General features: G+C 48.2%; 1 protein-coding gene across 1 annotated transcript in view; it reads right to left on the bottom strand.

The window, feature by feature from the left end:
* Positions 1-24,246, bottom strand: part of PEDS1 (plasmanylethanolamine desaturase 1) — a 246,016-nt gene that overhangs the window by 26,329 nt on the left and 195,441 nt on the right. Inside the window, exon 5 of the mRNA XM_086932466.1 lies at positions 3,260-3,472. Within this exon, the coding sequence (XP_086788592.1) occupies positions 3,260-3,472 (213 nt within the window). The remainder of the gene's footprint in view (positions 1-3,259; positions 3,473-24,246) is intronic.

Here is a 24,246-nt window from a genome sequence, read left to right as displayed (position 1 = left end):
ATGTACCTGTTATATATATTATTGCTTGTGTGTATTGTGTCTTGCCTAGTTTGTGTAAGGGCTGGTGACTAAACTGGATGGAAGAGCCATTCGAAGGGCAGGTGCGGAATTCCAGAGTTAGGAGGTTCTCTGCAGTCTCAGAATTCTTTAGGGTGATTTCAATATCATTAAATTGAGTAAGAGGTGTGGGACATTGCCAAGCTCTGAGGATATGGTTTCTGATCACTGATTGGCCTCCCCTAGTGTGGCGAATCCAGCGAGTTACTTTGTTAATTAAGGATTCTTTGCTCTCGAAAATGTTCTTAGTAGTAGTATTAAATCTTGGGATGTTAGTCATGAATATTTTTTGGGATCGTGTTCCATTGCTAGCGACTGTAGCAATTGCAGGAGTCAAGGGTGCTCAAGTGCGATAAGCTAAAGGATGGCTATAGGGTTGAGCCTGGTGTGGCTGGGCAGTTTGTTTTATTTTAGGGACCTGTAGAGACTGAGAGGTAGCCAACCTCTTAAGCCTATCCTGTATGGAGCTTTCAGGCCGATTCCTGCTGTGATTCAAAAGCTCATTAGAGGTATTTTTCAGGGTCAATAGAGCGGAAGTGGCTAATTGATGAGCGTTAGAGTCATAAGAGGAACTTTTAGAGCTAGAGGTTGATGAAGTTGGTTGTTTAGGACTATAATTGTTGGGCTGTGGGGGGTGACAATGCACAGGGGTAGTGTTTACCTTGCAATGTGTGTCCTTTCTTATGATTATAACTAGAGTTGTAAGATTCTCTATCATTCTTTTTCAATTCATCAATCTCTGCTCTTAATACGTTTATAGCAATGATAGCATCTGTGGGCTTATATAGATTTGCCATGCAACACGCCCCAACAGGGTAAGCCAAGCCATGAGGCAATGGCTGTGGGGAATTCTCATTGCACTCATCTCCAATTGCCAGGGGGGTGAAAATCTGTTGGGGCATGAGATAGTTGGTTCTAATTCATGCACGTCATGAGATACATTAGTGCTAGTTTTAGCGGGGTAAGTGGCGGGAGCTAGAGGCATGTTCTGGGTAGAAGAATCTGGCTTATTTAGGATAGTGGATGATTTTTTAGAAGGTAACTTTTGAAACAACGTTGGAATGGCAATGGGGCGGGCTGGTGTCGAGTTTGGAGATGATCTATCATCCAAGCCTCCAGGGATCTGGGGGGCTGGTTGATTACCCTCCAGAATTTCTTTGCACTCGTTTATTAAGGTATCTATCCTGTTGAGTACACAGTTACTACCTGGGTGTTTAAGAGACTTCCTAGGCCTTTTCCCTTTAGTAGGTATGCCACTCCCACCTATGTCTTCCATAGATTTCTGCTTCCCCACATTTTAATATTCAGGTATATCCAGGTGTCGCCAAGAATGATGTTAGTTAGTGCACACAAATCTGCCAGATCAAACAACGCTTAATACAATATTCCCTGTCAAAACGTGGCTAAATGTGCAAAATGCAGGCCAATAAATCAAGAGATAGTCAAGAATAAAACAATTCGGGAAAGCAAAGTCACTACGAAGTCCCTCGTGATGTCAGGGATAGAAACACCACTAAGGTCAGCTAACCGAAGTTTAGTCTTGCTCGGGAGTTTGGCGTCAGTGTCATATAGTAGGAGCCAAAAGAAAGAAAAAAGACAGTACCTTGCTTGACTTGTCCACAGCAAATTCAAGGAGGATGGCCCTGCCCTGCCTCTTCCTGTCAATGATGGGCAAGAAAAGGCCCGCCCTTCGCCCGGGCTTCGCCGTGCGCGCGTCACGCGCTGTGAGAGGCTGAAGGGCGGTTTTAACGCGCCTCCAGGCGTGCTGTACCACGTCACAGCGGTCGACGGAGCAGGGGTGACTGGGAGATGTGGTTTGCGTGGGACGTTCCCCTCACGGCTAGTAGCAGCAAAGTCCTTCAACGCTGGCCGTTTACCTCACGACTGCGGCGTGGTGGTATTGCCCTCTTTTGCTGCTGCCCCGGGGTGGAGTGATGAGTTTTCGCGTCCACAGAAGTATATGTAGACCCCTCCCCCACATCAGCAACAACTGCTCTTTAATCAGATTCCACTTCTGAAAAAAATACTTTTTCAAGAAACTTGCTTGTTCAGGCTGTAGTTAAGTTTCAGAGCTTCAATCAAGGAGTGTACTACAAGCTACTAATCACTTGCCGATTCAGGTTAAGGTTTAGTGGGGAGCCAGTTTACGAACAGGCCCCAAAATAAATACATCTGCTTGCTTTACAATTATCAAGTCTGGATTTGTTTCAAATTGCTAGGAGTCTGATAGTCATAGTCCATTTAGGATCGCAACCCAGTGATTCACAGGTGGAGACCCTAAAATTACATTTTCCTATGTACTAACCTCATTGTGTTAGTCGAAATAAAAATTCAAAAATGCAAAATGGGTTTTGCTACCCATATCAAATCGCATTTAGGAAGGGGCAATCTTATGTAATTGTGATTCGGTATATGTAAAACAAAACCTATTATCAGATACCAAAACCTCAAAGAAGTTGATCACGGATTCACAAAGGGGTACCCTTAGGACCTCTTCCCCTTTGAGAATCGTGTCAAGAGAATATGGGGAGCAGGCAGTGGTCCAGGGAACCACTGTCTCTTCAACCTGATGTTTTGCTCAAAAGCAACACTTTAAAAATTTTTTTTTTTAAAGCAGCACCAGTTCCTTTAATTGACACAGCCTGTTTAAAAAAAAAAGTTTCCCTGTTTGGGAACGCAAATGCTGGGACAAAGATCTGACGCCCATTACAGGGGTCCACCCCTGCATTTGTGGCCAACCATGGGAGTCACACCGCGATCAGCTAAATAAATATTTATTAGACAGGCCATATTGCAACCCCTCCAATTCACAACGCAACATGGGTAGGCCTGCAAATTGGATTCCCATTTGCAAAGCAGCTGGTGTGCATATTGAATATGGTTTGGGAACGAAAATAGCAGATCAGGCAAGTCCTTAGTGATGAACATTCCCAAAAAAGCAAAGGCACAAAAATTCTGTCACTCCCCAAGTAAAATGATAGGAGTCTTTTATGATGACCAAAAAATACTGTCAGAGGGAACTGATGGAAAGTGCCAACAGAATAAAGTATCATAGCTCTTCAACAGAAGCCCTGCATTTAAAGCTCTACATGTGTGTTGGGATTCGTAGATAGGTCAATAGTTGCTACAAAAAAAAAGAAATAGGCAACAATTTGTTGTTAAAATGACGTTCTTGGTTGTAATGATATTAATTGCAAATTACCTGTTGTAATACAGAAATAGGTCTCATGCGGCGACACATGGTGGATGCGATGATGCTTCCGAGGTAATATGATGTGGCAGTCCTGCAGGAAGACGACCCAACAAGGAAGACCGAAGTAGGTATGAGACCATTTGTGAATCTGGTTTGTTAACGTCACAAATATGGCAAGGGCAAACACAAAGCAATCCCACGGATATGTTCTATGTATTGCTTCTACAAAAGAGGAAAATTAAAGGACAAACATCAGAGAATCCCTCATAAAATATCTCCATAGGCAACACACAATCACTATCATTAAATTATGACTTCTTGTCTAGTAAACAGCTCAACATAATACATCTTAACTAAAAAAGGGAACTTGCAGTTGTTTGAAGAGCACAGAGGTGAGAATCACACTTGCTTTTCTTTCTATTTGGTTTATAACATTTTTCTGGGGGGAACAATACATCATTGCTGATTGAGATATACACAGACATGTACATGCAGTTGGTTTCTCTTATACAGTATCAGCTGGTATGTGGCAAGTGTTTTAACAAGTCCCGTATTGATACTAGGCAATATTGCGGATAGTATATTCTAATATTTATGGTAACCTGCCCTTTCATGAGGGCATGCCAATTGGATATATATGTGGGGATTCAGTTGTGAGAGGAATGCAGCTTTTGTTGAACTGGGGGGAATGGTCATTAACTGGAGATACACTGAGGGGGTATGGAAGGAGAGGGATATAAATGAATAATGTTCGCACAAGAAGAGTGTAAGGGGGGTTTGGTTCCCATGGGTTTCGGAGGGGGCCACCCATGATAGCTATTTATTTACTCTCTGTATATTGGTTTAGCGTATCACACCTGCTTTCTTTACTGCATACATTCACACACTTGACACTTTGAAGTTAGTTAATCCTAAGCTTCCTTCTATTCAGATCCCATGGAGGAGACACAAGCATTTTCAGATGCAAGTCATATAGAATCCATTCCTGCTGAGGAGCACTGATCAACAACTGCAAAAGAAACAATTGATGGATGGAATGCTGAACAATGCAAACATTCACCCCCAGTCACAAGGATCTGGGTTTAATCCATCATTCTTTTGCTGACAACACCACCCCCACCCCAGTTTGGACTCATCCATATGCAAATCAGTCTTGACCCTGTTCCCCGTGGAGACAGTCCAACCCGAACTGCCAAGCCAGGTCATCCCTAGACTGGAAACAAGCATCCTGAGACCACTTTTGGGGCATCAGCCCTCATCAGCCAGGATAGCTTGAATCCAGTGGCGCAGTGAGCACAGGACCCACGTCTGGGCATACCCTTCCCACTTAGGGCGACAAATGCAATAGACACAAAAACAACTATATCTTAAGGACAAATGCTCCAAGGAGAAATAAAGACACAGTTTCAGTCATTTTAGTGAAGTATGTAAGAATGTGAAGAAAATGGGGGGGGGGGGGGGGGTGTCAGGAGTGGTACTGTTGAAAGTTATTATGCAGACAACTCTGATTTACTTACACATACAATAAAATGGATGAGTTGGCAAGAGATCACGAATCTATTGAGAAGGGAACCCCTCAAATGCAGACACTGACTAGCACTCTAAGTGATATTACAAAAGATTCAACAGGTACATTTGGGCCTTGAGTTCATAAGAAAAAACGTGTGCGTGTTCACCACTGGACTTAACATGAGAATACAGAATAGCTAAACAGAGTTGCTTTGTTGCTGTTAAAACACTAGATGGCACTAAAGGAGAAACAATACTGTAGTTTGGCTAATCATTCGATATGAAATTTGCTGCCTTGTTTACTTTATTGCAAAATAACAGAGGATTTTGAGCGCTGAGATTGGAATTAGTTGCCGGAGACGATAGACTACGAGATAAAAATACGTTTTTTCTTTATAAATACGAATCGACCAAAAATTATGTACGTTAAGCTTGTAGCACGGAGTGTAGCATTGTTAGGAGACTGCTGAATGAATGTGTGCTTAACAGACAGAGCGCGTAGTACCTCAGAGAGGCATTAGGCATATAATTGTCAGACGCCAATAAATCACACACATTATGTCCGGTCTCTTATCACATAACGGTTCCATGGGCACTGAATGAGAATTCTTCTGTTATCCACCTGACTAGTTAATTAGACCAGTTGATCTTGACAGTGTTGGGCAAAACTAGTTCAACCTAAGGCAGACCCAACAGACCTCAAGAACTTCCGGCCCATCTCTCTGCTCCCCTTCCCGGCCAAGGTCATTGAGAAAACCATCAACAGACAGCTAACCCGATACCTCGAAGAAAACAGAATCCTGGACCCTTCCCAGTCAGGGCTCCGCAGCAACCACAGCACCGAGACTGCCTTCATCACCACCACCGATGACATCAGGACCCTGCTGGACAACGGCGAGATCGCAGCACTCCTCCTCCTAGACCTCCCTGCTGCCTTCGACACCGTCTGCCACCGCACACTACGCGCACGCCTCCACGCCGCAGGGATCCGAGACAAGGCTCTGGATTGGACCACCTCCTTCCTCTCCGGCAGAACCCAGAGCGTACACCTCCCCCCATTCAGTTCCAAAGCCTCCGAGATAATCTGCAGCGTACCCCAGGGATCCTCCCTCAGCCAGCGCTGTTCAACATTTACATGGCCCGGCTCGCAAACGTAGCCTCACAGCACTACCTCAATATAATCTTCTACGCCGACGACACTCAGCTGATCCTCTCCCTCACCAAGGACCCCATCACCGCTAATGCCAACCTCAATGAAGGAATGAAAGCCGTCACCGACTGGATGAAGACCAGCCGTCTGAAGCTGAACTCTGACAAGACGGAGGTCCTCATCCTCGGCTCCAACCCTTTAGCCTGGGACGACTCCTGGTGGCCAACGGCACTGGGGGAAGCCCCGACCACACTCGCAACCTAGGAATCATCCTCGACTCAACGCTCTCAATGACCAAGCAAGTCAACGCCGTTTCCTCCTCCTGCTGCTTCAACACCCTCTGCATGCTCCGCAAGATCTACAGATGGATCCCAACAGATACAAGAAAGACTGTCACCCAGGCCCTCGTCAGCAGCAGATTCGACTATGGAAACACGCTCTACGCGGGAGCCCCGACCAAGCTCATCAAACGACTACAAAGCATCCTAAATGCCTCGGCACAACGAATCCTCAATGTACCACGCCATGGCCACATCACCCCCCAACTGAGAAACCTGTACTGGCTCCCCGTCAACAAGAGGATATCCTTCAAGCTCCTCACCGACGCACACAAGGCACTCCACAAGACCGGTCCAGCCTACCTCAACAGACAGCTCTCCTACATCCCCAACTGCCAGCTACGCTCCGCCGACCTCTCACTCGCCACCGTCCCGGCGCATCCGAAGAACAACCACCGGTGGGAGATCCTTCTTCCACCTCGCTGCCAAGACATGGAACACCCTCCCACTGAGCCTACGACAGACCCAAGACCTGCTGACCTTCAGGAGGATACTCAAGACCTCGCTGTTCAATCAGTAGCACCCCCCCGCCCCCACCCAGAGACCCTCAGGGGTATGTAGTGCGCTTTACAAATGATTGATTGATTGTCGCAGTGTTTTTTTTGTAAAGCTCTCCCCACATTGGGGCCAAAAAGGGAAGCAGCTCACTTAAAGTGTAATAAATAGTAAAGTTATTTATTGAGAGCACAACAGAAGTCGGCCTAATAGATCACCAGGCAGATCAGTCCAACGAGGGGCGGCCTTCAGCGAGCTGGGCCTACTCCTGGGGCGCCAATATTCCGAGGGGAGCAGCAGGGAGCTGTATGACAATGGCACCTTGTCCATCCCACTTGGGGACTCAACTGGGTCCCGTTGAGTACTTTGTAATCGGCCCTTTATGTACCTCAGTATATCTTTTTTGTTAAACGTTTCATTTACATTTTTGAATCAAGCAATACAGCACTTTCGGGAAGGAAGAAAAATGAGCACAATAAATGTTATCTTGGATGTTTCAGTATAAAATAAATCTGTTATTTGCAAGGCGCAAACTAATCACCCTTACGGGTCCTCAAGGAGCTGAGGGCCGTCGTGGAAATTAAGTGAGCTACAGAGTCCAGAGTCACATCGTGCTGAGCTGAGCAGCCGCTGGAGATCGATCTGTGAACCCTGTGCTCCGAAGTCAGCTGCCCTGGCGCTGCACCACACCCAGTGCTTTAAATGGAAAAAAATAAGTGCAGGTACTCACCTGAGAAGTGGACTGGGGCAGGTTTAGGGGTGCAGGTTTAGGGGAGCGGGGCTATGGGAGCGGGGCTACGGGCAGTGCTAAGGGACAGGGCCAGAGCCACACATTTCATTTTATTGACGTTTAATTGGTGTGCAGATATGTACTGCAGACAACACTCACTTATACAAGAACAGGGACTTAGAAGCACTTTTGCACGCAGACCGAGTTTTTAGTTCATGTGTTTTAGAAACGCATATTCTGAAGTCCACATTACTACATCTTGGTTCCCCGACCTCCCCTCCTGCCCCCTCTGCTGTGCTACAGTGTCTTCATCACCACCTTTCTCCTCAATCTGGCTCCAATCAAATGCTGCCCTACTCTGCTATGCCAGCAGGAAGCCTTCTCTTAGGTTTCCCGAGTCAGGAGATGTACCTCTTATCCGACCCATTTTGCACACCTACAGTGCAATTGTCTACACAGAGCCTGAGTGGACACTGTCAATAATCGCAGTGTGACTCAGGCCGCTCCAAAACTCCCTGCCTGCTCTGATTGAATACATATGGGCGTTGCTCAATTAGCAGATTGTAAAGGGAGATTAGCACTGGAGGGCTTTACAAAAACGGACAGACTCCTCAGCTGTGTCACGCTTCCTTCTTTACATGCCAAATTGCACTGAGTTGGCTTGCTGCCCCATGAGTACCGGTACTCTCTTTGAGACAAGAAAAAGTTCTGGAATTCAAAGGCAGAACATTTAGAAGTGCTGGTACTTGGTACCGGTGAGTACCGGCCCATTTAAAGCACTGACCACACCTGACAAATACATACACAGAGACAGTCCTTCCATCTGCAGTTGGCCTCCTGTGAAGAGTACTGCACCCCCCCCCCCCCGGCATAACCCCTTAGCAATATCAACGCCTGCTCCATAAAAATTCTATGTCCCTCGCGTAGTCGACAACTCACTTCCACAACCTCCATAATTTTCAGCATCCGGACCTCGATATCAGGGTCAAAGTCCAGATTTAAAAACCCAGCACACAATTTACTCCACACCGCGATATCTTCTTCTGCCTTATCCCATTTACGAAGTCTCCTCTTCTACCGCCCATGCCAGAAAATCCCTATGCCAGCAGTCAAAGTCAGGGGCTTCCGGTCCCATTCAAGCTGTACCACACGTTGTTTGTCGAGAAACAGGGCCAACTGAAAACCTCAGCGTAATTATTAGCACCAGCACCCCACCCCCACAACAAACACCATGTTCGTGTTTGCACCCTGGGTGTAGTCCCAGTCAATTTAAGGCTGGCCCGAGTCCAACGGCCACCTGTTCCTACTTCGTATTTCATATGACATCAGCTGTGACACTGGTGCATTTTGCTCATGTCATTTTAGACCACCACAACCGGGTCATACAGTTAAAAGCAGATACTACACAAGTACATATTAAGAAAACATGTTTTATGAAGAAATAAAGAAACCGTTCCCCGGTTATACCTGTAAAGTTATAGGGAGGGTCACCCAAACTGTCACAGTTAAAAAGAGGGTGGGAGGAAGAGTTAAAAGGGGAAGATATAAGGAATCCTTTCCTCAGTGTTCTTAATAGAACTAACTTTCCTTAGCAAGACCAAAGCAAGCATTATGCGATTGCACTTATTCAGAGTGAGAAGCAAAGTCTAACGTTGGGTAAAGTAAACCTTCTTAAAGATGGATTCAGCAAACCACTCTCCTGTCTTCATTATATTGTCTAATCTGCTTCTCACCACAAATGGCTTTAAGGCAGGACTGCAAGCCAACTGACCAACAAAAGACAAAGTATCCAGACCGTCCTCGTGCATCTTCGCCAGACCAGTGTAGAAATAAGTAGCAAGGATGATGCTCAAGTCTGAAACTCTGTATACCGCCTTGTACTGCTTTAATTATTTCACCACAAAGAACTTGGGATAACCAGGAAAAGCTAGGTGTGAAATCAAGGTGTGTAGGCCTTCTGTCTTCTGTATACTGAATGTCACTGCCTCCACAGTAAATATCCTTACAACTATATCCTACGCCCAAATATCTCCTAAGAAATAGCACACAAAGCAACATGGTTTGTTTCACAAGGCTTTTCTTGCTGCATCTTTATCAGGCTAGAGCTGTACAAGGGAAAGGACCATGTTGACATCCAAATCTGCTGGTGCAGCAGCTTATAAAAAGTCTAATACCCTTAAGCAACTTGGAATACAGGGGGGTTAGACTGCACAGGAGCACTGGCAAAAGGGGTACAAGTGGCCACAACATTAAAACACCCCATTTTAAACCAGAAGTCTAATCACATTAACCCCGAGTATACTAAGCGGGAAAACTCAACCCACATTTGAAGAGCTCCCTTCACTCGTTCATCATCCTTCCATTCTTTCACCCTTCTATCTATTCATCCCCTCAAGAGCCCATTTCCTTTCTTTCACTCACCCGTTAACATATCCATTCACCCTTCTATATGTCCCCATCCCTCATTGTTCCACCCATAGAGTCCATGGCCCTTCCTTTCACCTTCCCATTCTGCCTTTCATGTTTTCTTCCTTATTTCCTTTCAAGTTTTCTTCCTTCCACAGTTCTATTCTCCTCCTTTTTTACTCCAACTACACATCTTTTACCTTGCATTCTCACTTTTTTAGGTCGAGGGACCGTCGCTTTTCACTGCGAAGCAGTGAGGGGCGGAGTCCCGAAGAATTAATGTTTTGGCGTTAGGGGCTTTGAACCCGCCTCTCTACTCCATTGGCTGGCTTCCTAAACGGAGGCCAGCCATTGGAGGAGAATGGAGTCACTCCAATAAAGCCCGGTCTCTTTCGGATTCGGGGGCGTGTTTTTTTCGTTCTTTACCCATGTGACGTCACCCGTCACTCTGAATCCAAAAACACGCCCCCGAATCTGAAATTTTCGGATGTTTGGGGCCGCCATTTTGCTGCTCGAGCAGCGTCGGACATGAGGTAACTATCCCTTGTTCTTAATTTGCGCTGTACTTTCACACAAGGCCTAGCTGCCGCTCTAGGAAAATGGTCCACTCTCTGGGGTATTCGCCGTAGCCGGTCCTCGAGTGCATGCACAAAGCTGGGGCTGTGCCTTCCCCGCGTCGTCTGTGCGGCTCCGCCTCTCCTTCTCACCCCTCCGGCTGGCTGGTGAGTGGACCTCGGGCTTTCAACAGAATGGGGAAGGCGGGCGGGCGGGCTCTCTGGGAGGCGTCTTTGCCATGGTCCACTCTCTGGGGTATTCGCCGCAGCCGGTCCTCGAGTGCATGCACAAAGCTGGGGCTCGAGCCGTCTCCGTCGTTTAGGCGAAAGAGTGAGTTAAAGGGGCGGCGAGTCAGACGCTGGTAGACGAGAGGAACAAAGAGGAGAGAGGGGGCCAGAAAGAGAGATGTAACAAAAGCCAGCGATGTGGGGGCGAGGAGGCAGGGGCCTGAAGTGGAAGAGAGATAAGAGGTGTGGGGAGTGATCAGTGGCGGCTGGGCAGGGGGCGGCATTAGAGGAGGCCCCTGCCGAGAGAGCTAGTGGGGATCACGATTGTAGAAGCGAGAGGTGAAATACGGCAGAGGCGGGCAGAGCAGCGGGTAAAGCGGCGTGAAGCCGAGACCAGTCGGCGAATCGTGGTCTGGTGGAAAGGATGAGGTGGAGCGCGAAGGAGGGACACGCACCTGAAACTCACAGGTCCATTATAAAACAAAAACACTCTTTTTTTATTTTTTTTTATTTTTAAAACCTTTATTATATAAAAGCACACAGCTATTCAGCCTAACATCCCGGAGGCAAGGCAGCATAGTATCAGGAGGACGAAAGTGCAAAACAAATTACAGCAGGACATTGCAGGTTGTTTTTATTATTTTATAAAGATAACTAAACCAAGAAAGAAGCGCCAAAGGGCGCATTAGAAAGGCAATGGAGTAAAAGAGACGTGTATGAGTCAGTCGGAGGCATCAGAGGTCAGGTAGAAGTCCAGAAAAGAACGGATAGTAGGATGTAGGGGGGGAGGGGGGGGGGGGGGAAGGAAAGCCAGAGAATTACAGTAAGTATGAAACAGCTGGTGTCAATGGTCACGGCGACAGGTGTTCCTCGCGGGGAATAGGCTCCGGTGGTAAGCACAAATCGCCCCTGTAGGCATTCCAGGCCCCCCACACCTTGTTCCACGTTTGAGGCCTCCCCCTGGCAGCGTACACCGTCTTTTCCCTCAGCATACATCAATCCATATTGGCTTTCCATTGCACCACCAGGGGGGCCGCGGTGGAACCCCATTTCTGCGCTATATCTCGCTTAGCGATCATGTTGCCTAGTGTAGCCCAGCGAGTCTGCGCCGTGCTATAATCATTCGGCTCCCAAATGTTGAGGAGGCACCTCCGCGCCTCTGCCGCCACCTCAACTCCAGTCACTTCCCTCATTACACGATGTATTCTCTCCCAGTAAGGGGCAATGACAGGGCACTCCCACAGAATATGCATGAAGGTAGCCAGGGCTCCACAGCCACGACGACAAAAGCCGTCAGGCGAGAAGCCCATGTGCACAAGCCGGGGGCCGGTGACATACACCCGGTGAAGGATCTTGAATTGCACTAGACGTAGACGCGAGGAAATGGCGACCTCCTTAGGGGAAGACACAGCACTCTGCCAGTCCTCGTCGTCCAGTTCCAGGCCGTCAGCTACCCATTGTTCTCGCAAGCGCAGGAGGAGGTCAATTCTAACATAGTGCCATTTCTTTGTCCTACAAGAAATTGATCAATCAGGCATATGGCCGTCCAAAATCCTGTCCTCCAAGGGGGAGCTTTCAGGGATTTCGCCCTCCGCTGGCCTAGCGGCATTTAGCGCGTGTCTCAGTTGGGCGTACCGGAAAAACTCCGATTCGCCCAAGTGATACTCGGCCTGCAGTTGGGAGAAGGTCTTGACCTCTCCTTTAGCAACCATGTCTTCCACCCTGGAGATACCTATAAAGTCCCATTTATCAAAACCCTTGGTGTGCCAGAGCTTGCCCAGGATATCAGAATCATACAAAGGGGTGAATCTAGTCAGTCTGTCCTGCCAGCCCTGTATCTTAGTAATCGTCCGCCACGTGTGAACTGCTGCCTTTGTCGGGCCCGTGAGGCGCCGATCAAAGGACCTGGAATACAGGGCGCGGTAGTAATTGCCTCCACGCAGAAGCCACCTGTCCATAGCGTAGCCCGGACCATTCACGGGGCCGTAAAGGCCATGGTTGATGGCAGTGAGTTGAGAGGACCAGTAATACCGCCGCACGTCCGGCAAAGCGATGCCCCCGTCGTACCATGGTAGTGTGAGCTTCTGGATGGCGACACGAGGCCGACCCTCCCAGAGCAGGGCACGTTGCTAGCTCTCAACCTCTCTGAAGTAGCGAGCCGGGACCAAGTCCTGGGTATTCTGCAAGGCATACAGGAACCTGGGCAGGGACATCATTTTAAACAATGCCGCCCGGCCCAGGAGAGAAAGCGGAAGCTTGCGCCAACTATCCACATCTCTCCGCAGTCGTTGGAGAGGAGGAAGGAGGTTATGGTCATATCGCGCCTTCGGGCTACCCGATATGTAGATTCCCAGGTACTTAAAACCTTGCCCGGCCAGTTGTATATTGCAACCCCTAGGGAGGCGCGGCGTGTCCCCCTTCAGGATGTAAAGGGAGGACTTGGCCCAGTTAATGACCAGGCCCGAGTAGCGCCCAAACAGCCGGAGCACGTCACATGCTACAATAAGTGACTTACAGGGAGAGGTAAGATAAAGCAGGATGTCGTCTGCGTATAAGGAGATCCTGTCTTCAAAACCCGGGGCCCAGGTGATACCATGCAGGTCAGGGTGCGAGCGTAGCATGGCCGCAAGTGGCTCCAGGGCCAATGCAAACAGGAGAGGTGACAGGGGGCAGCCCTGTCTAGTACCTCGGTGAAGCGCGAAGGACGCTGACATGCGGCCGTTGACTGCGACAGCAGCCATCGGGCACGAGTAAAGAAGTTGCACCCAGCCCAGGAAGCCCGGTCCAAACCCAAGCTTTGCCAACACCGCCCAAAGGTAGCTCCACTCCAGGGAGTCAAAGGCCATCGTGGCATCAAGGGAGGCAAGCACCGCCGGTTCCTCCAGGGTATGAGCTCTGGCCATGACGCCATGCAGCCGTCGCAGGTTAAGGGCAGTGTTTCGGCGGGGAATAAAGCCCGATTGATCCGGGTGCACCAAGTCACTAATGACTCCAATCAACCGATTAGCAAGCACTTTAGCTAGGATCTTGGGCTCCGCATTGAGGAGAGAGATAGGACGGTAGGATCTACAAACGTCTCTCGGTTTTCCTTCCTTGTGAATGACCACAATAGTGGCCAGTCGTTGATCCAAGGGGAGGATACCCTCCTCTCGAGCCCGCAGGAACATAGTTCTCAGATGAGGAGAAACCACGTCCGGTCGAATCTTGTATAACTCGATCGGTATACCATTGGGGCCGTTCGCTTTACCCGACCGCAAGGAACGGATCGCCAAGGCAATCTCGTCCGCAGTTATATCCCGATCCATGTCGGCACGTTCCTCGTCAGAAAGACAAGGGAGGTCAATCGTCGAGAGGAACTCGGCCGAGTCAGCATCGGAGCGGTCTGAGCCAGAAGTATAGACACCCCGGAAGTAGTCAGCAAAAGACTCGGCAATGGCACTTGGGTCCGTGACCGACACTCCGTCCTCGCCCAAGATCTCTGGCACCACCCGACTAGCCATCTCACGCCTGTCCAACCAGGCCAGCAACTTTCCGGCCTTGTCCCCAACGTCATAAATGCGGCCCTGTTGTTCCTTAGCCAGAACTAGGGCAGTATTCGTGGCGAGATCATGGTACTCCGATTGTTTAAGGGAGAGGTCGTGTAAAAGAGAAGGGTCGGGCTCAGGCCCCAAACGGGACTTGAGGTCCAGGACCTCTTCTTCAATATGCGCAAGGTCGGCATCACGAACTCGCCTAGCCTCCGCAATGAGAGCTAGGGCCTCGCCCCGCAACACAGTCTTGAAAGCCTCCCACAATGTGACCGCCGAGCCAACCGAGCCAACATTTTCGGAGAAATACAGGTCGATGGCCTTGGCTAGGAGTGCGCGCGTCTTGTGATTGCGAAAATACCAAGGGTTCACCGCCACCGGACGGCTAGACAGGACGATACCAAAGTCAAAGGAGACCCACAACGGGGAGTGGTCAGAGATACCCCGCGCCAGAAAACGGGCCTCAGACACGGCAGGTGAATGTGCCGCCAGGGTAAGAACGTAATCTATACGGGACAGACTCCCGTGGGCACTCGAGAGGAAGGAAAATTGGCGGAGCGCGGGATGTAGTAATCGCCAGCTGTCCACCAACCCCATAGAGTCGAGGAAGGCCGGCAGCCACATTTGGGAACCACGGAGGTCCCTCGGCGGTTGGCGGTCCAGGGAGCCAGAGCAGACTGAATTGAGATCACCCCCCAGGATCAAGAGGCCCGAAGGCAGGGACAAGATGGCGCCACCAAGGTCCCGAAAGGTGCTGGATTGGAGGCCCGGGGGAACATAAACCGAAAGTAGCGCCAAGGAACGCCCCTCCCATCTTCCCGCCACAGCGGCGTAGCGTCCCCTTTCATCAAGCACTGTGACGTCTATTTCAAGGGGAAGGGACGCACGCACCAGGATGCCCGCCCCCCGGGAACCTGAGGAGAACCCAGAGTGGGCAACCATTTTGTAGCCTTTACGGTTGAGGGCCTTGCAGGAGTTCCCTACCAAATGCGTCTCTTGCAGAAGCACAATATCAGGCATATGTCTCTTTATCAGTTGGATCACCACCCCTCTCTTAACCCGGTCACCCAACCCATTAACATTCCAACTGATCACTTTTAAATTCCTACCCCCCATCGTCCAGCAACCCGCCCCTCCCGACCCCAGCCAACTCAGACATCAAGTAAACAGTAAAACACACAATCCATTGCCTCAAGAAAAAGGAAGAAAGAGAACGAACAAACAAATAAACTTGCATAGTTGCACCCCCCACCCTAAACCCCTGCATTTGACTAAAAAGCCCCCCCAACCAGCAGTGTGCCTGTCGCCCCATAACTACTCTACAAGAAGAGACCCAGAGGAGTAAGGAATCTCCGCGAACACCCCCCGCCACCCTCCATGTACTGGCAGGAAAGTCAACAGGGTCAAATAAAACAATACCCGAAGGTCACATGAGGCAAAAATACCAAGCGATGGTTCTCCCACTATAGAGCCAAGTCTCATAGGTCCGGGCCACCAGCAGCACCTCCATCATGTTCATCCTGAGCGTCTCGGCGACAAAGTGTCCAGCCAGTCACTCACATTCTCGGCAAAGTCAAAGAAGAGGGCACGGCCCTCGTGTTCGATCCGGAGCTTGGCAGGGAACATCATGGAATATTTGTATCCCAAGTCCCGTAGTCTCCGTTTCACCCCGGCGTAGCTCTGGCGCTGTCGCTGTACTGTCCTGGTAAAGTCCGGATAGAAGTGGACGTCGGCGTTCAGATATTTAAGCGGTCCATGCCGTCTGGAAGCCTGCAGGACCGCGTCTCTGTCTCGGAAATTGAGCAGACGAGCCACGATGGGTCTAGGCGCCACGCCCAACTTCGGCGGGCCACCCGGCACTCGGTGAGCTCGCTCCACCGAGAAAAAGTTGCTAAGGCCAGGGGGTGCCAGATGGGTCTTTATCAGTTCAACGAGGAGGTCCGTCGCCGCCTCCTCCGATCCCTCCGGGACACCGACAATGCGGACGTTCTGCCGCCTGGCACGACTCTCAAAGTCCTCCAGCCGCCTTGAGAATTGTTCCGCGGTCCTCTGCAGGTTCCGGACCTCTGTTTGTAGGTCCGAGACATCGGCCGTCAGGCTGGAGGTCTTAATATCCAGATTTTTGACTCGATCATTAGTCTTGCCCAAGTCGGCTCTAATGAGAGTCAGGTCAACGGCCATAGTGTCCACTTTATGTGTAAGGACCTCATGCTGTTGCTGCATGTCCGCCCGGAAGCTAGTAATGGCCCCCATGATGTCGCCCAGGGTAGGTTCAGAGCCGTCCGGCGAGCCCGAGGACGGGAGGTTCTTGGCAGAGGGTCCGGTAACAGGTGGCGTCTTCGGCTGGGTATAGCGCTCAATCCTGTTCTGTTGCGACTGTGCTTTGCCGCGGACGCCTTTGCTCGATGTCTTGTCGGGGTCCCCTCTGCCCGCCATGTTAGGTCCGATGAGAACAAAGGGTTATGCCAGGCAAACCCGAACAACAAAAACACTCTTGAATGGTGTGGGTGTAGGCTTCACGCTCAGCCCTTGCTTGTAGCGCTTGCATAAAGTGGTTTGCCGTTTGAGAGCTAGGCGCATCACCTGATTCCGCACAGGTTCACATTGAGTCTTTCCCCTCACACACGCGTTGTCTCCGTTTCGTCTGTGTTTTCCATTTCTTCCCTTTATTTCTCCACATCCTTCTCCATTCCCTCCCTCGTATTCTTACCGCCCCCTCACTCTCGCGCTTTCACTCTCTCTCCTCCCTCTCGTTCCCCGTCACACTCAATCACCATTTTCTAGTGTATTTCGCCCGTTCCCCCCTCTTTTGCATCTCCCTCGTTTCCCCTCATTGACTGTGTGCGCTCTCTCTCTCTATATATATATATATATATATATATATATATTATAAATAGAATTTCGCAGGGTTTCCATCCCACACACAATCATAGTCTCTCTCTCAATTTATATATAGATATAGATATAGATATATTGTGGTCTCTTTATATGGCTCTCACACCTGCTATCTTACTTTCGGGCGCTCTTCCTCTCTTTACCCTTGCTCGCCGTCTCGTGCCCTTCTGTTCTCCCGTCCTCCCCACTCTCCACAACCCCCCATTCACACTCACTTTCTCTCTCCCTGCCCCGCGCCTCTGTAACCCGGCCACTCCGCCGATCCCTCGTTTCCTGTATGAAAGACACGAGCCTCCGACCCCCTCGCCCTTCCCTCCCCGTCCCAACTTCTATGTTTACACCAAGTCTCGCCTCCTAGTATTTTCTGTTTTGATTTAGTATCGTTGAGTTAGCAGGGTCCTGCATTCCAGCGGGTGCTTCAAAGTGCTATGTAAACGTGCATACGGGGCTTGCATTGAAGTCGGAGAAGCTGAGTTGTTCACCATCTAAGTGTAACTCAGCATCAGTCCCACCCCTAACAGGTGTGCTGATGAAATTACCGATTCACGAGAGAAGTGGGCAAATGTAGCTTGACTAGATACCGGTGGTAGCATGATGGGCTCTGCAATCATATAGCCAGTTAACCCTGCAACAGAACAACACTGACATACACGTATTCTGCAACATCTAAAAGCCAGTGGCCACCATACTCCCATACTCTGCAAAAATGACACGAAATGGGAAAAAACACATGGTCAATAGAGTCCTTTACGGACAGAAGAACAAAGCCAACTTATCAGTTCCGAAAACGTAGTTTAGGGAGCGAAGTACATATTGCTTCAGGAATGCAATTGGTCTCTTCTGTGGTAATTTCTGATAACACTGAGCAATATGGCCATTACTAGTTCTATTCAGTGAGCGCACGCATGCTTTTAAGTGGAGACAATGCCTATCTATGTATGTGTTTTTTTTAAAGATAACCAGTCCGAAGTTAGTTTGCACTCTGGTTTACCCTGAATTAAAACTTTAGTGTGCAGCAAATTGGTGCAGACTTCATTATCACACTAGCAGCAACTCTATGCCCCCTCCCCTTTCAAATTAAGACTTCTCCAGCAAATGGTTTGGTTAGAGGGTGAGTTAGAGGGTGAGGGTGAGTGTGAGACCTCAAGGGTGTTAAGACACTGGAGCGTTGGGGAGGGACAGTCTGGGAGCACAATGTGTAATAGAACAGCAGGGGGGTGCTAGCAGGGTTGAGGTGACACAGCAAAGCAGGCTAAGGCTTTTTACACAACTAGCGCTTTTTAACAAACTCACTGTTTTAAAGCATTATAAATACATTTTTACCAGGTAAACAGTGGTTTGCCTTGACTTCTTTTTTTTTCTTCTTTCCCTAGCTTCGGCTATATGAGCCTTTAGTCCTTTGAAATCCTTATTGTTGGGTTCCGCCCTGTCCCTTCTTGTATTTGTGTACATAGTGCAACTCCTACAAGTTCGAAGCAACTGTTTATTTTTGGGCGACAGACACACACCTTTCTCATAGAGGGGGTATATCATGTATGCCATGTTTGGCTTTCCGATATTTATGAGGGTTTCTCCCCATTCCACCAAGCTGGGCCTTTCTTGTGTCTTTAGGAGAGAGGTCCTTCCATTGCGTGTAAGGCCAGCTACGTTTGTGCCCTTGGATATTTAGTTCACTCATGCAGCTCACTCCTCTTTGCCTCATGCATTCTATCAGGTTAAGTGCTACTTCTTGCATCTTTCCTGTTCACTTTAACTGTGCTGTTGACTCTGTTTCTCTGATCTCATTATTCAGATATACTCTTGATTCAGATTCAGAGGGCAGATTCAGAGTGCAGATTCAGAGTGCAGATTCAGAGTGCAGAGTGGGCCTGGCTCCTGAGGCTTGAGCAGGCAAAGCCAGGCTATCTTCATTTCTGAGCACATAGGTCAGAAGGGGACATGTGCGCTTCCGCCCGTTTAATTCAATTGATCTGGGAGCCGCGCAGAGAATAGCGATAAAAAAGAAACCCCTTATGTGAAAGGGAAAGGGGGGGGGGGAGAACGTGTGTATATATACGGAGGCCGGCAGTGTGCGGGCTGCGACCCTGCGGGAACCGGGCACAGGCGAGGGGCAGGATTGGGAGGCAGGCAGGGCACTCAAAACGACAGGCTCACTCAGCTCCAGTTATCATAGTTTTATAATATAATTTATTAACGGGGTGTTTCCGCTTCTTTTTCCTGGTCCTGTTTTGGTCCTGTTTTGAATTGGATTTGGAAAACGCACAGCTTCTGGAGACAACAACGTACTTTTTAAGATGCAAGAGGCCGCCCGTTTGTGTCCCACTTTTAAAATATAAATGTATTTATTGATAAAAGGGTCGGGTTTAGCGTACGATGTTTGTCATTGAGCAAACTATTTATTTACAACTTGGGCTGCAATAAATCAGCCTGCACCGTAGTTTTCTGTTCGTCGTGTTGCTTTTGGCGTCTAGTTCAAGGGTAGCTAAATATATTTATTAGTGTTTTTTTTAGTTGGCACGCTCACACTTTCTGCACTTTCCCCTTGACGTTCAAGAGTGTGGGGAGGTTAGCCAGGCTATTGTGCCTGCTGCGAAGCACAGGTTGTAGCAGGCGCTACATAGCTGAGCATTTTATTCAGGTAGCTCAAAGGGTTACAGCCTATGTTGCATAAACAAACCCTACTGTGACAAGTTACAATCCTTTTAATATAGCCCGTTTGTATGAACTGGCGTCATGGGACTTCGTGTAAACAGCTAAGCATAAGTTCATAGCCTGCTGTTTTATTCTCTATGTCAAATTACGCACTCACCCACTAGTCACTCAGGCGCACTTCTTTCCACTCCCACATATAGTGGCTCACACACTCCATCCGACTTAATTGGTAAGGAAGCACATTCTGGAGCCAGTGAAAAGAAGCTGTGGAAGATGAGATATGCATGTGGACGAGATATGAGTGCACATGCCTAACGTGGAATGAGTTGAACAGGCATGAGTGAGTCACTTTGAAGACCACTACCCCTTCCATGGCCTCCGTCATGTTTAATTTGCAGACTCACAATTTCAGAACAAACATATTTTCAATATTATTTACAACAAAATCATGGTTACTCTCCATTGACAAAGCCAAAAGTCCTGTCTGGTTTAAAATGTATGTCAGTTGCTCGGTTATATATCTGGATGCAGACACTTTAACAACTGCTTCTTGCTTTCTCAAATATGCTTGAAAATTCACCATTTGCCCGCTATGTTTTCAAACTTTTCTCAGTGGAAGAACCCACCCCCAAAATCCCTTTATGATAGTGTGCTCACAATGCTCGCTTGCCACCAGGTGCTCACTCAATCTTTTACGCCCCACCACTTTCAAATATCACCAGCCACCACTGTGTAGCTGTGTGTGTGTGGCTCTGTGTGGATAGCTTTTTTGTAGGTGGCTCTATGTGAGGGTGGCTCTGTCTGTGTGAGGGTGGCTCTGTGTATGTGGTTGGCTCTATGTGAATGACTGTTGTGGGTGGCTCTGTGTGGGTCGCTCTGTATGTGTGTGTGGGTGGCTTTGTGTGTGTTGCTCTGTGTGGGTGTAAATGCAATAGATCATGCATTTGGGTGCGATTAAGCTATTGGCATTGTAAATGACAATGCCATTTATTTAACGATTACGCTATTGGCAATGTAAATGACAATGCCATTTATTTATGATAAAAAAAAACAGCAAAAAAAAATGTCATGAGCAATGCCAATAGCTCTACCTTTAATAATGCTGAGACCATTGCATTGTAAATGCTTGCCTATTTCTCCCCCTCTGTGTGCTGCTCCATCTTCATAATTTCTCTTAACCTCATGTGCTGTGCAGAGAAGTCACACTCCCCTCGTATTTCCAGAAATGTCAGTCTGCAGATCGGAAGAAAGAAGAGGCTCATAAACAACCATTTATGTTTTAGTGGGATATGGCTCACCAGCCCATGGGACCCAGTGGCAGTCTCCACTTAAGCTGCTTAAACGGGTGGTTCCCTACGGCAATGGCGGATAGCTATGCATCATGGTCCAATGGGAATTGACCGCTCTACCAAATCCGACTGGAAGTTTAAAAAGTGGCTAATGCAGCCGGATTAATACCACTCTACACGTAACCAATTATGCCAATGGTTCCAAACTGATAGATATCTCTTGCAAGTTCCAGGCACCCATAGACTGTTCATTAAGACGACCAACATACCATTAAATCCATAAAGTCATCAGGCGAAAATGACTAATTAAACTGTGAATGTTCTCCTTTGGATTCAGCAAAATAGCAGGAAAATTGGGTTAAGGGACTGGAGAATCACAGGATAGTTCCAGAACTGGAATGCAAGCTTGAAACTTCCTAACTGGAGCAATAGGAACCAGCTCTACCCTGCGAGTCTGCGGTGTGAATGCCAATCTAGGGATCGCAGGAATGGCATAAACGGGGCTCCTTTTCTGTGAAAAAGCATCAGTCACTGTTGCCTCTGCATCTGGTCTCTAGGTGAACACTGGTAACTGAGTCCTCCACTGCAACACCAAGATGTCCCAAGGACAAATAAATCCATTTGCCCATGGTTGGAGACAGGATCCCTCACTGTTTCCAGCAATCTCTAAAATTCTCTATAAATTGAGAATTCCTGTCAGCAATGATATTCAACTTCTCAGGAATATATTCCACCATAAAAGAAACCCCCATTCCAGGCAGAAGTCCTAGTCTAGTATTGCCACGAAAACTAGATCATTGATGTGGCCCAAAAATCTGCATCGTTAAGGAGGCATTCTGGAGGTGCAGCCTCACTATTCAGGTGCCCCTCAATAAAAGGTCGCCGAGGAGCAAGCCTTCCATCTTATAGTGCCTATAGCAGATGGTGTTGAACTCTCGTAAGTTAATGAATAAGCATAGATTATTTTTCATTTTATAAAAAACTCACCTCCTTGTCCACCAGTGCACGCCTCCTTTGAGAAAACACACCACAATGGGGTTGCACGGACTGTAGAAAAGCTCTGTATAACTCTGTCCTAAAGCCAGTACAGTCTGGACACATCAGAAGTAATCCCCCTCCATAAATGGTCTCACTGCTACCTTTACATGGGGAAAAAGGGGTAACTCACTTGCAAGGTTTATTCATCAGGTCAAATACCTTCTTGGAACTTCCCAGCCTCAATCTCCTAGCCCTCGAAGTAGGAATGGTTAAGCCTCAGGGTGTCACCCTGGCCCAGGGTGCAACACCTTCTGTCATTGCTACTCAAGATCCAAGGGGATCTCCACAGATGCCTAGACTTAGTCTCTTTTGTTGGAAAAGCTGGGCCTTATCTAGGGCTGTGAAGATCTCAAAGAACGTCCATAAGTCTATTAAAAATGGCTCTTTAAAGAATGGACCTTGGGCCAAAGGCCCAGCCTAGCAGGAAGCCCACTCCCAGAGCTTGGGATCGGATCCCAAGTAGTTCTGGACCTTCTTGGGTTCAGTTAAAATATTGCATTTCCCAAAAGGCACACAGTGCGTGGAGTGCATCCCTTGAGGAGTCCTCTCTGGAGTACCCTCGCAACCATCTAATCAAAGGAAACATTTTTAACATCCTCATCAGAATGTAGCATATTGGCATGCCCCTTAATCATATGCTACTTGTCAGATCACCTGGTCGACCTCTATGTGGCAGACATGAAGTACTTCTGCACATTTTTTAACAGATCAGATTCAGTCAGTGGACCACTTCTGCAATGTGAGGAAAACAATTGTGGGAAGCAGAACTGCCACATGTCCAGAACTGCAGTCAACCCCTTGCAGAGATGGAGGCAACCACGAAGCGGAGGGTAAATGATTGCCTAGAGGGTTGACAGCTGCCATTTTTTTTGAATAAGTGTTTCCTTTTACCCATATACACCTTGCCAGAAGGGGGCTACACCCCTATCCTACACCACCATGCACCTACTACACTCCATGATATAGACAAGGGAATAGTACTTAGCCATGGATTATAGAAAAGGCCTGTTCCGCACAGGTAAGGTACTTGATGCTGGAGAACTCAGGGAGGTGAGCAATGGGGGAAAAAAAACCTTGCCTCACTTAAAAGACTTCTGCCTAGAATCACATGTATGTGGCACAGATACTCCACCTGAGAGGTGGGGGGGCACCTACAAAGGCTAAAAAGGGATAAATGCACAAAATAGCATGTGCAGCGCTCCCTAGATAAACCGACTACAGGGAATCCCTGATCACCCCGTAAATTGGGCTGCAAAACAAGACACCCTCTTGGGCGACTTCAAAAGTGCACTGCATATCTGTATTCATATGTCAGAGGGGCAACCATGTGGAAGAAATTAGCACATAACTTTTTGGTCACCACCGGCTGTCAACAGAGAGAAATAAAACCTGAAAAAAATTGACAAATCGGTGTGCACTACATAAAATGACTTCCACCACAATGAAAACAACTATAGGTGCAATCAACAGCCACACAATAATTCAATCTTTTATGAGCAATAGTTGATCCATACAACACATCCATTGATGAGGAAAAAGAATATACTTGGTTGCCCAGCAGCAAAAAAATGGGCAGAATGTCTCGGCCAGAATATTTGAATGGATTATGCTGGGAACTACTGATTATTTTAGATCTTGCGCCTAGCGTTGCAGTGCGCAGCCCTGCAAGCTCAGCGCGAGACATTTAGTAAGGGAAAAACGGGGGTTGGGTAGCTGACTGAGGAATGGCACACGCACGAGCGTGTGCTTTTCCTCTTGTGGCACGCTACTGGTCTTTCTGTGAGTGTTTTTTAGCAATAGAGAACCCAATAGGCCAAAGGCGGGCGCATAGCTCCGCCCACGGCCTATTGGTGTCTATTACGCGCACCAAATGCCACGTAGTTTCAATTATCGTGCCCAGGCACAGGCACGATAATCAAACCCACATGTCTTCCTGTGGTGCGCGCAAGCGCACCATTAGCTGGCTTCTTGTTTTGTAAACGTTTCAGCTAGTGCTTGCTCGTTCTCATATACGGACACTTTTGGTGTCCTAGATTTGCTTGATCCAAACATGGTGCGTTTATTTAAAGTATTCCTCACCCTCGCAGTACAGCAAAAAGTTAATGAAAAACAATAACAAGGTTACAAAAGAATCGGGAGGACTTGGCAGAGTTCCAGGAAAACAGACCTTGCATTTGCACAAAAC

Source organism: Lissotriton vulgaris, chromosome 7 (assembly GCF_964263255.1).
Source record: "Lissotriton vulgaris chromosome 7, aLisVul1.2, whole genome shotgun sequence".
NCBI classification, from domain to species: domain Eukaryota; kingdom Metazoa; phylum Chordata; class Amphibia; order Caudata; family Salamandridae; genus Lissotriton; species Lissotriton vulgaris.
This window is presented reverse-complemented; position numbering and strand designations above follow the sequence as displayed.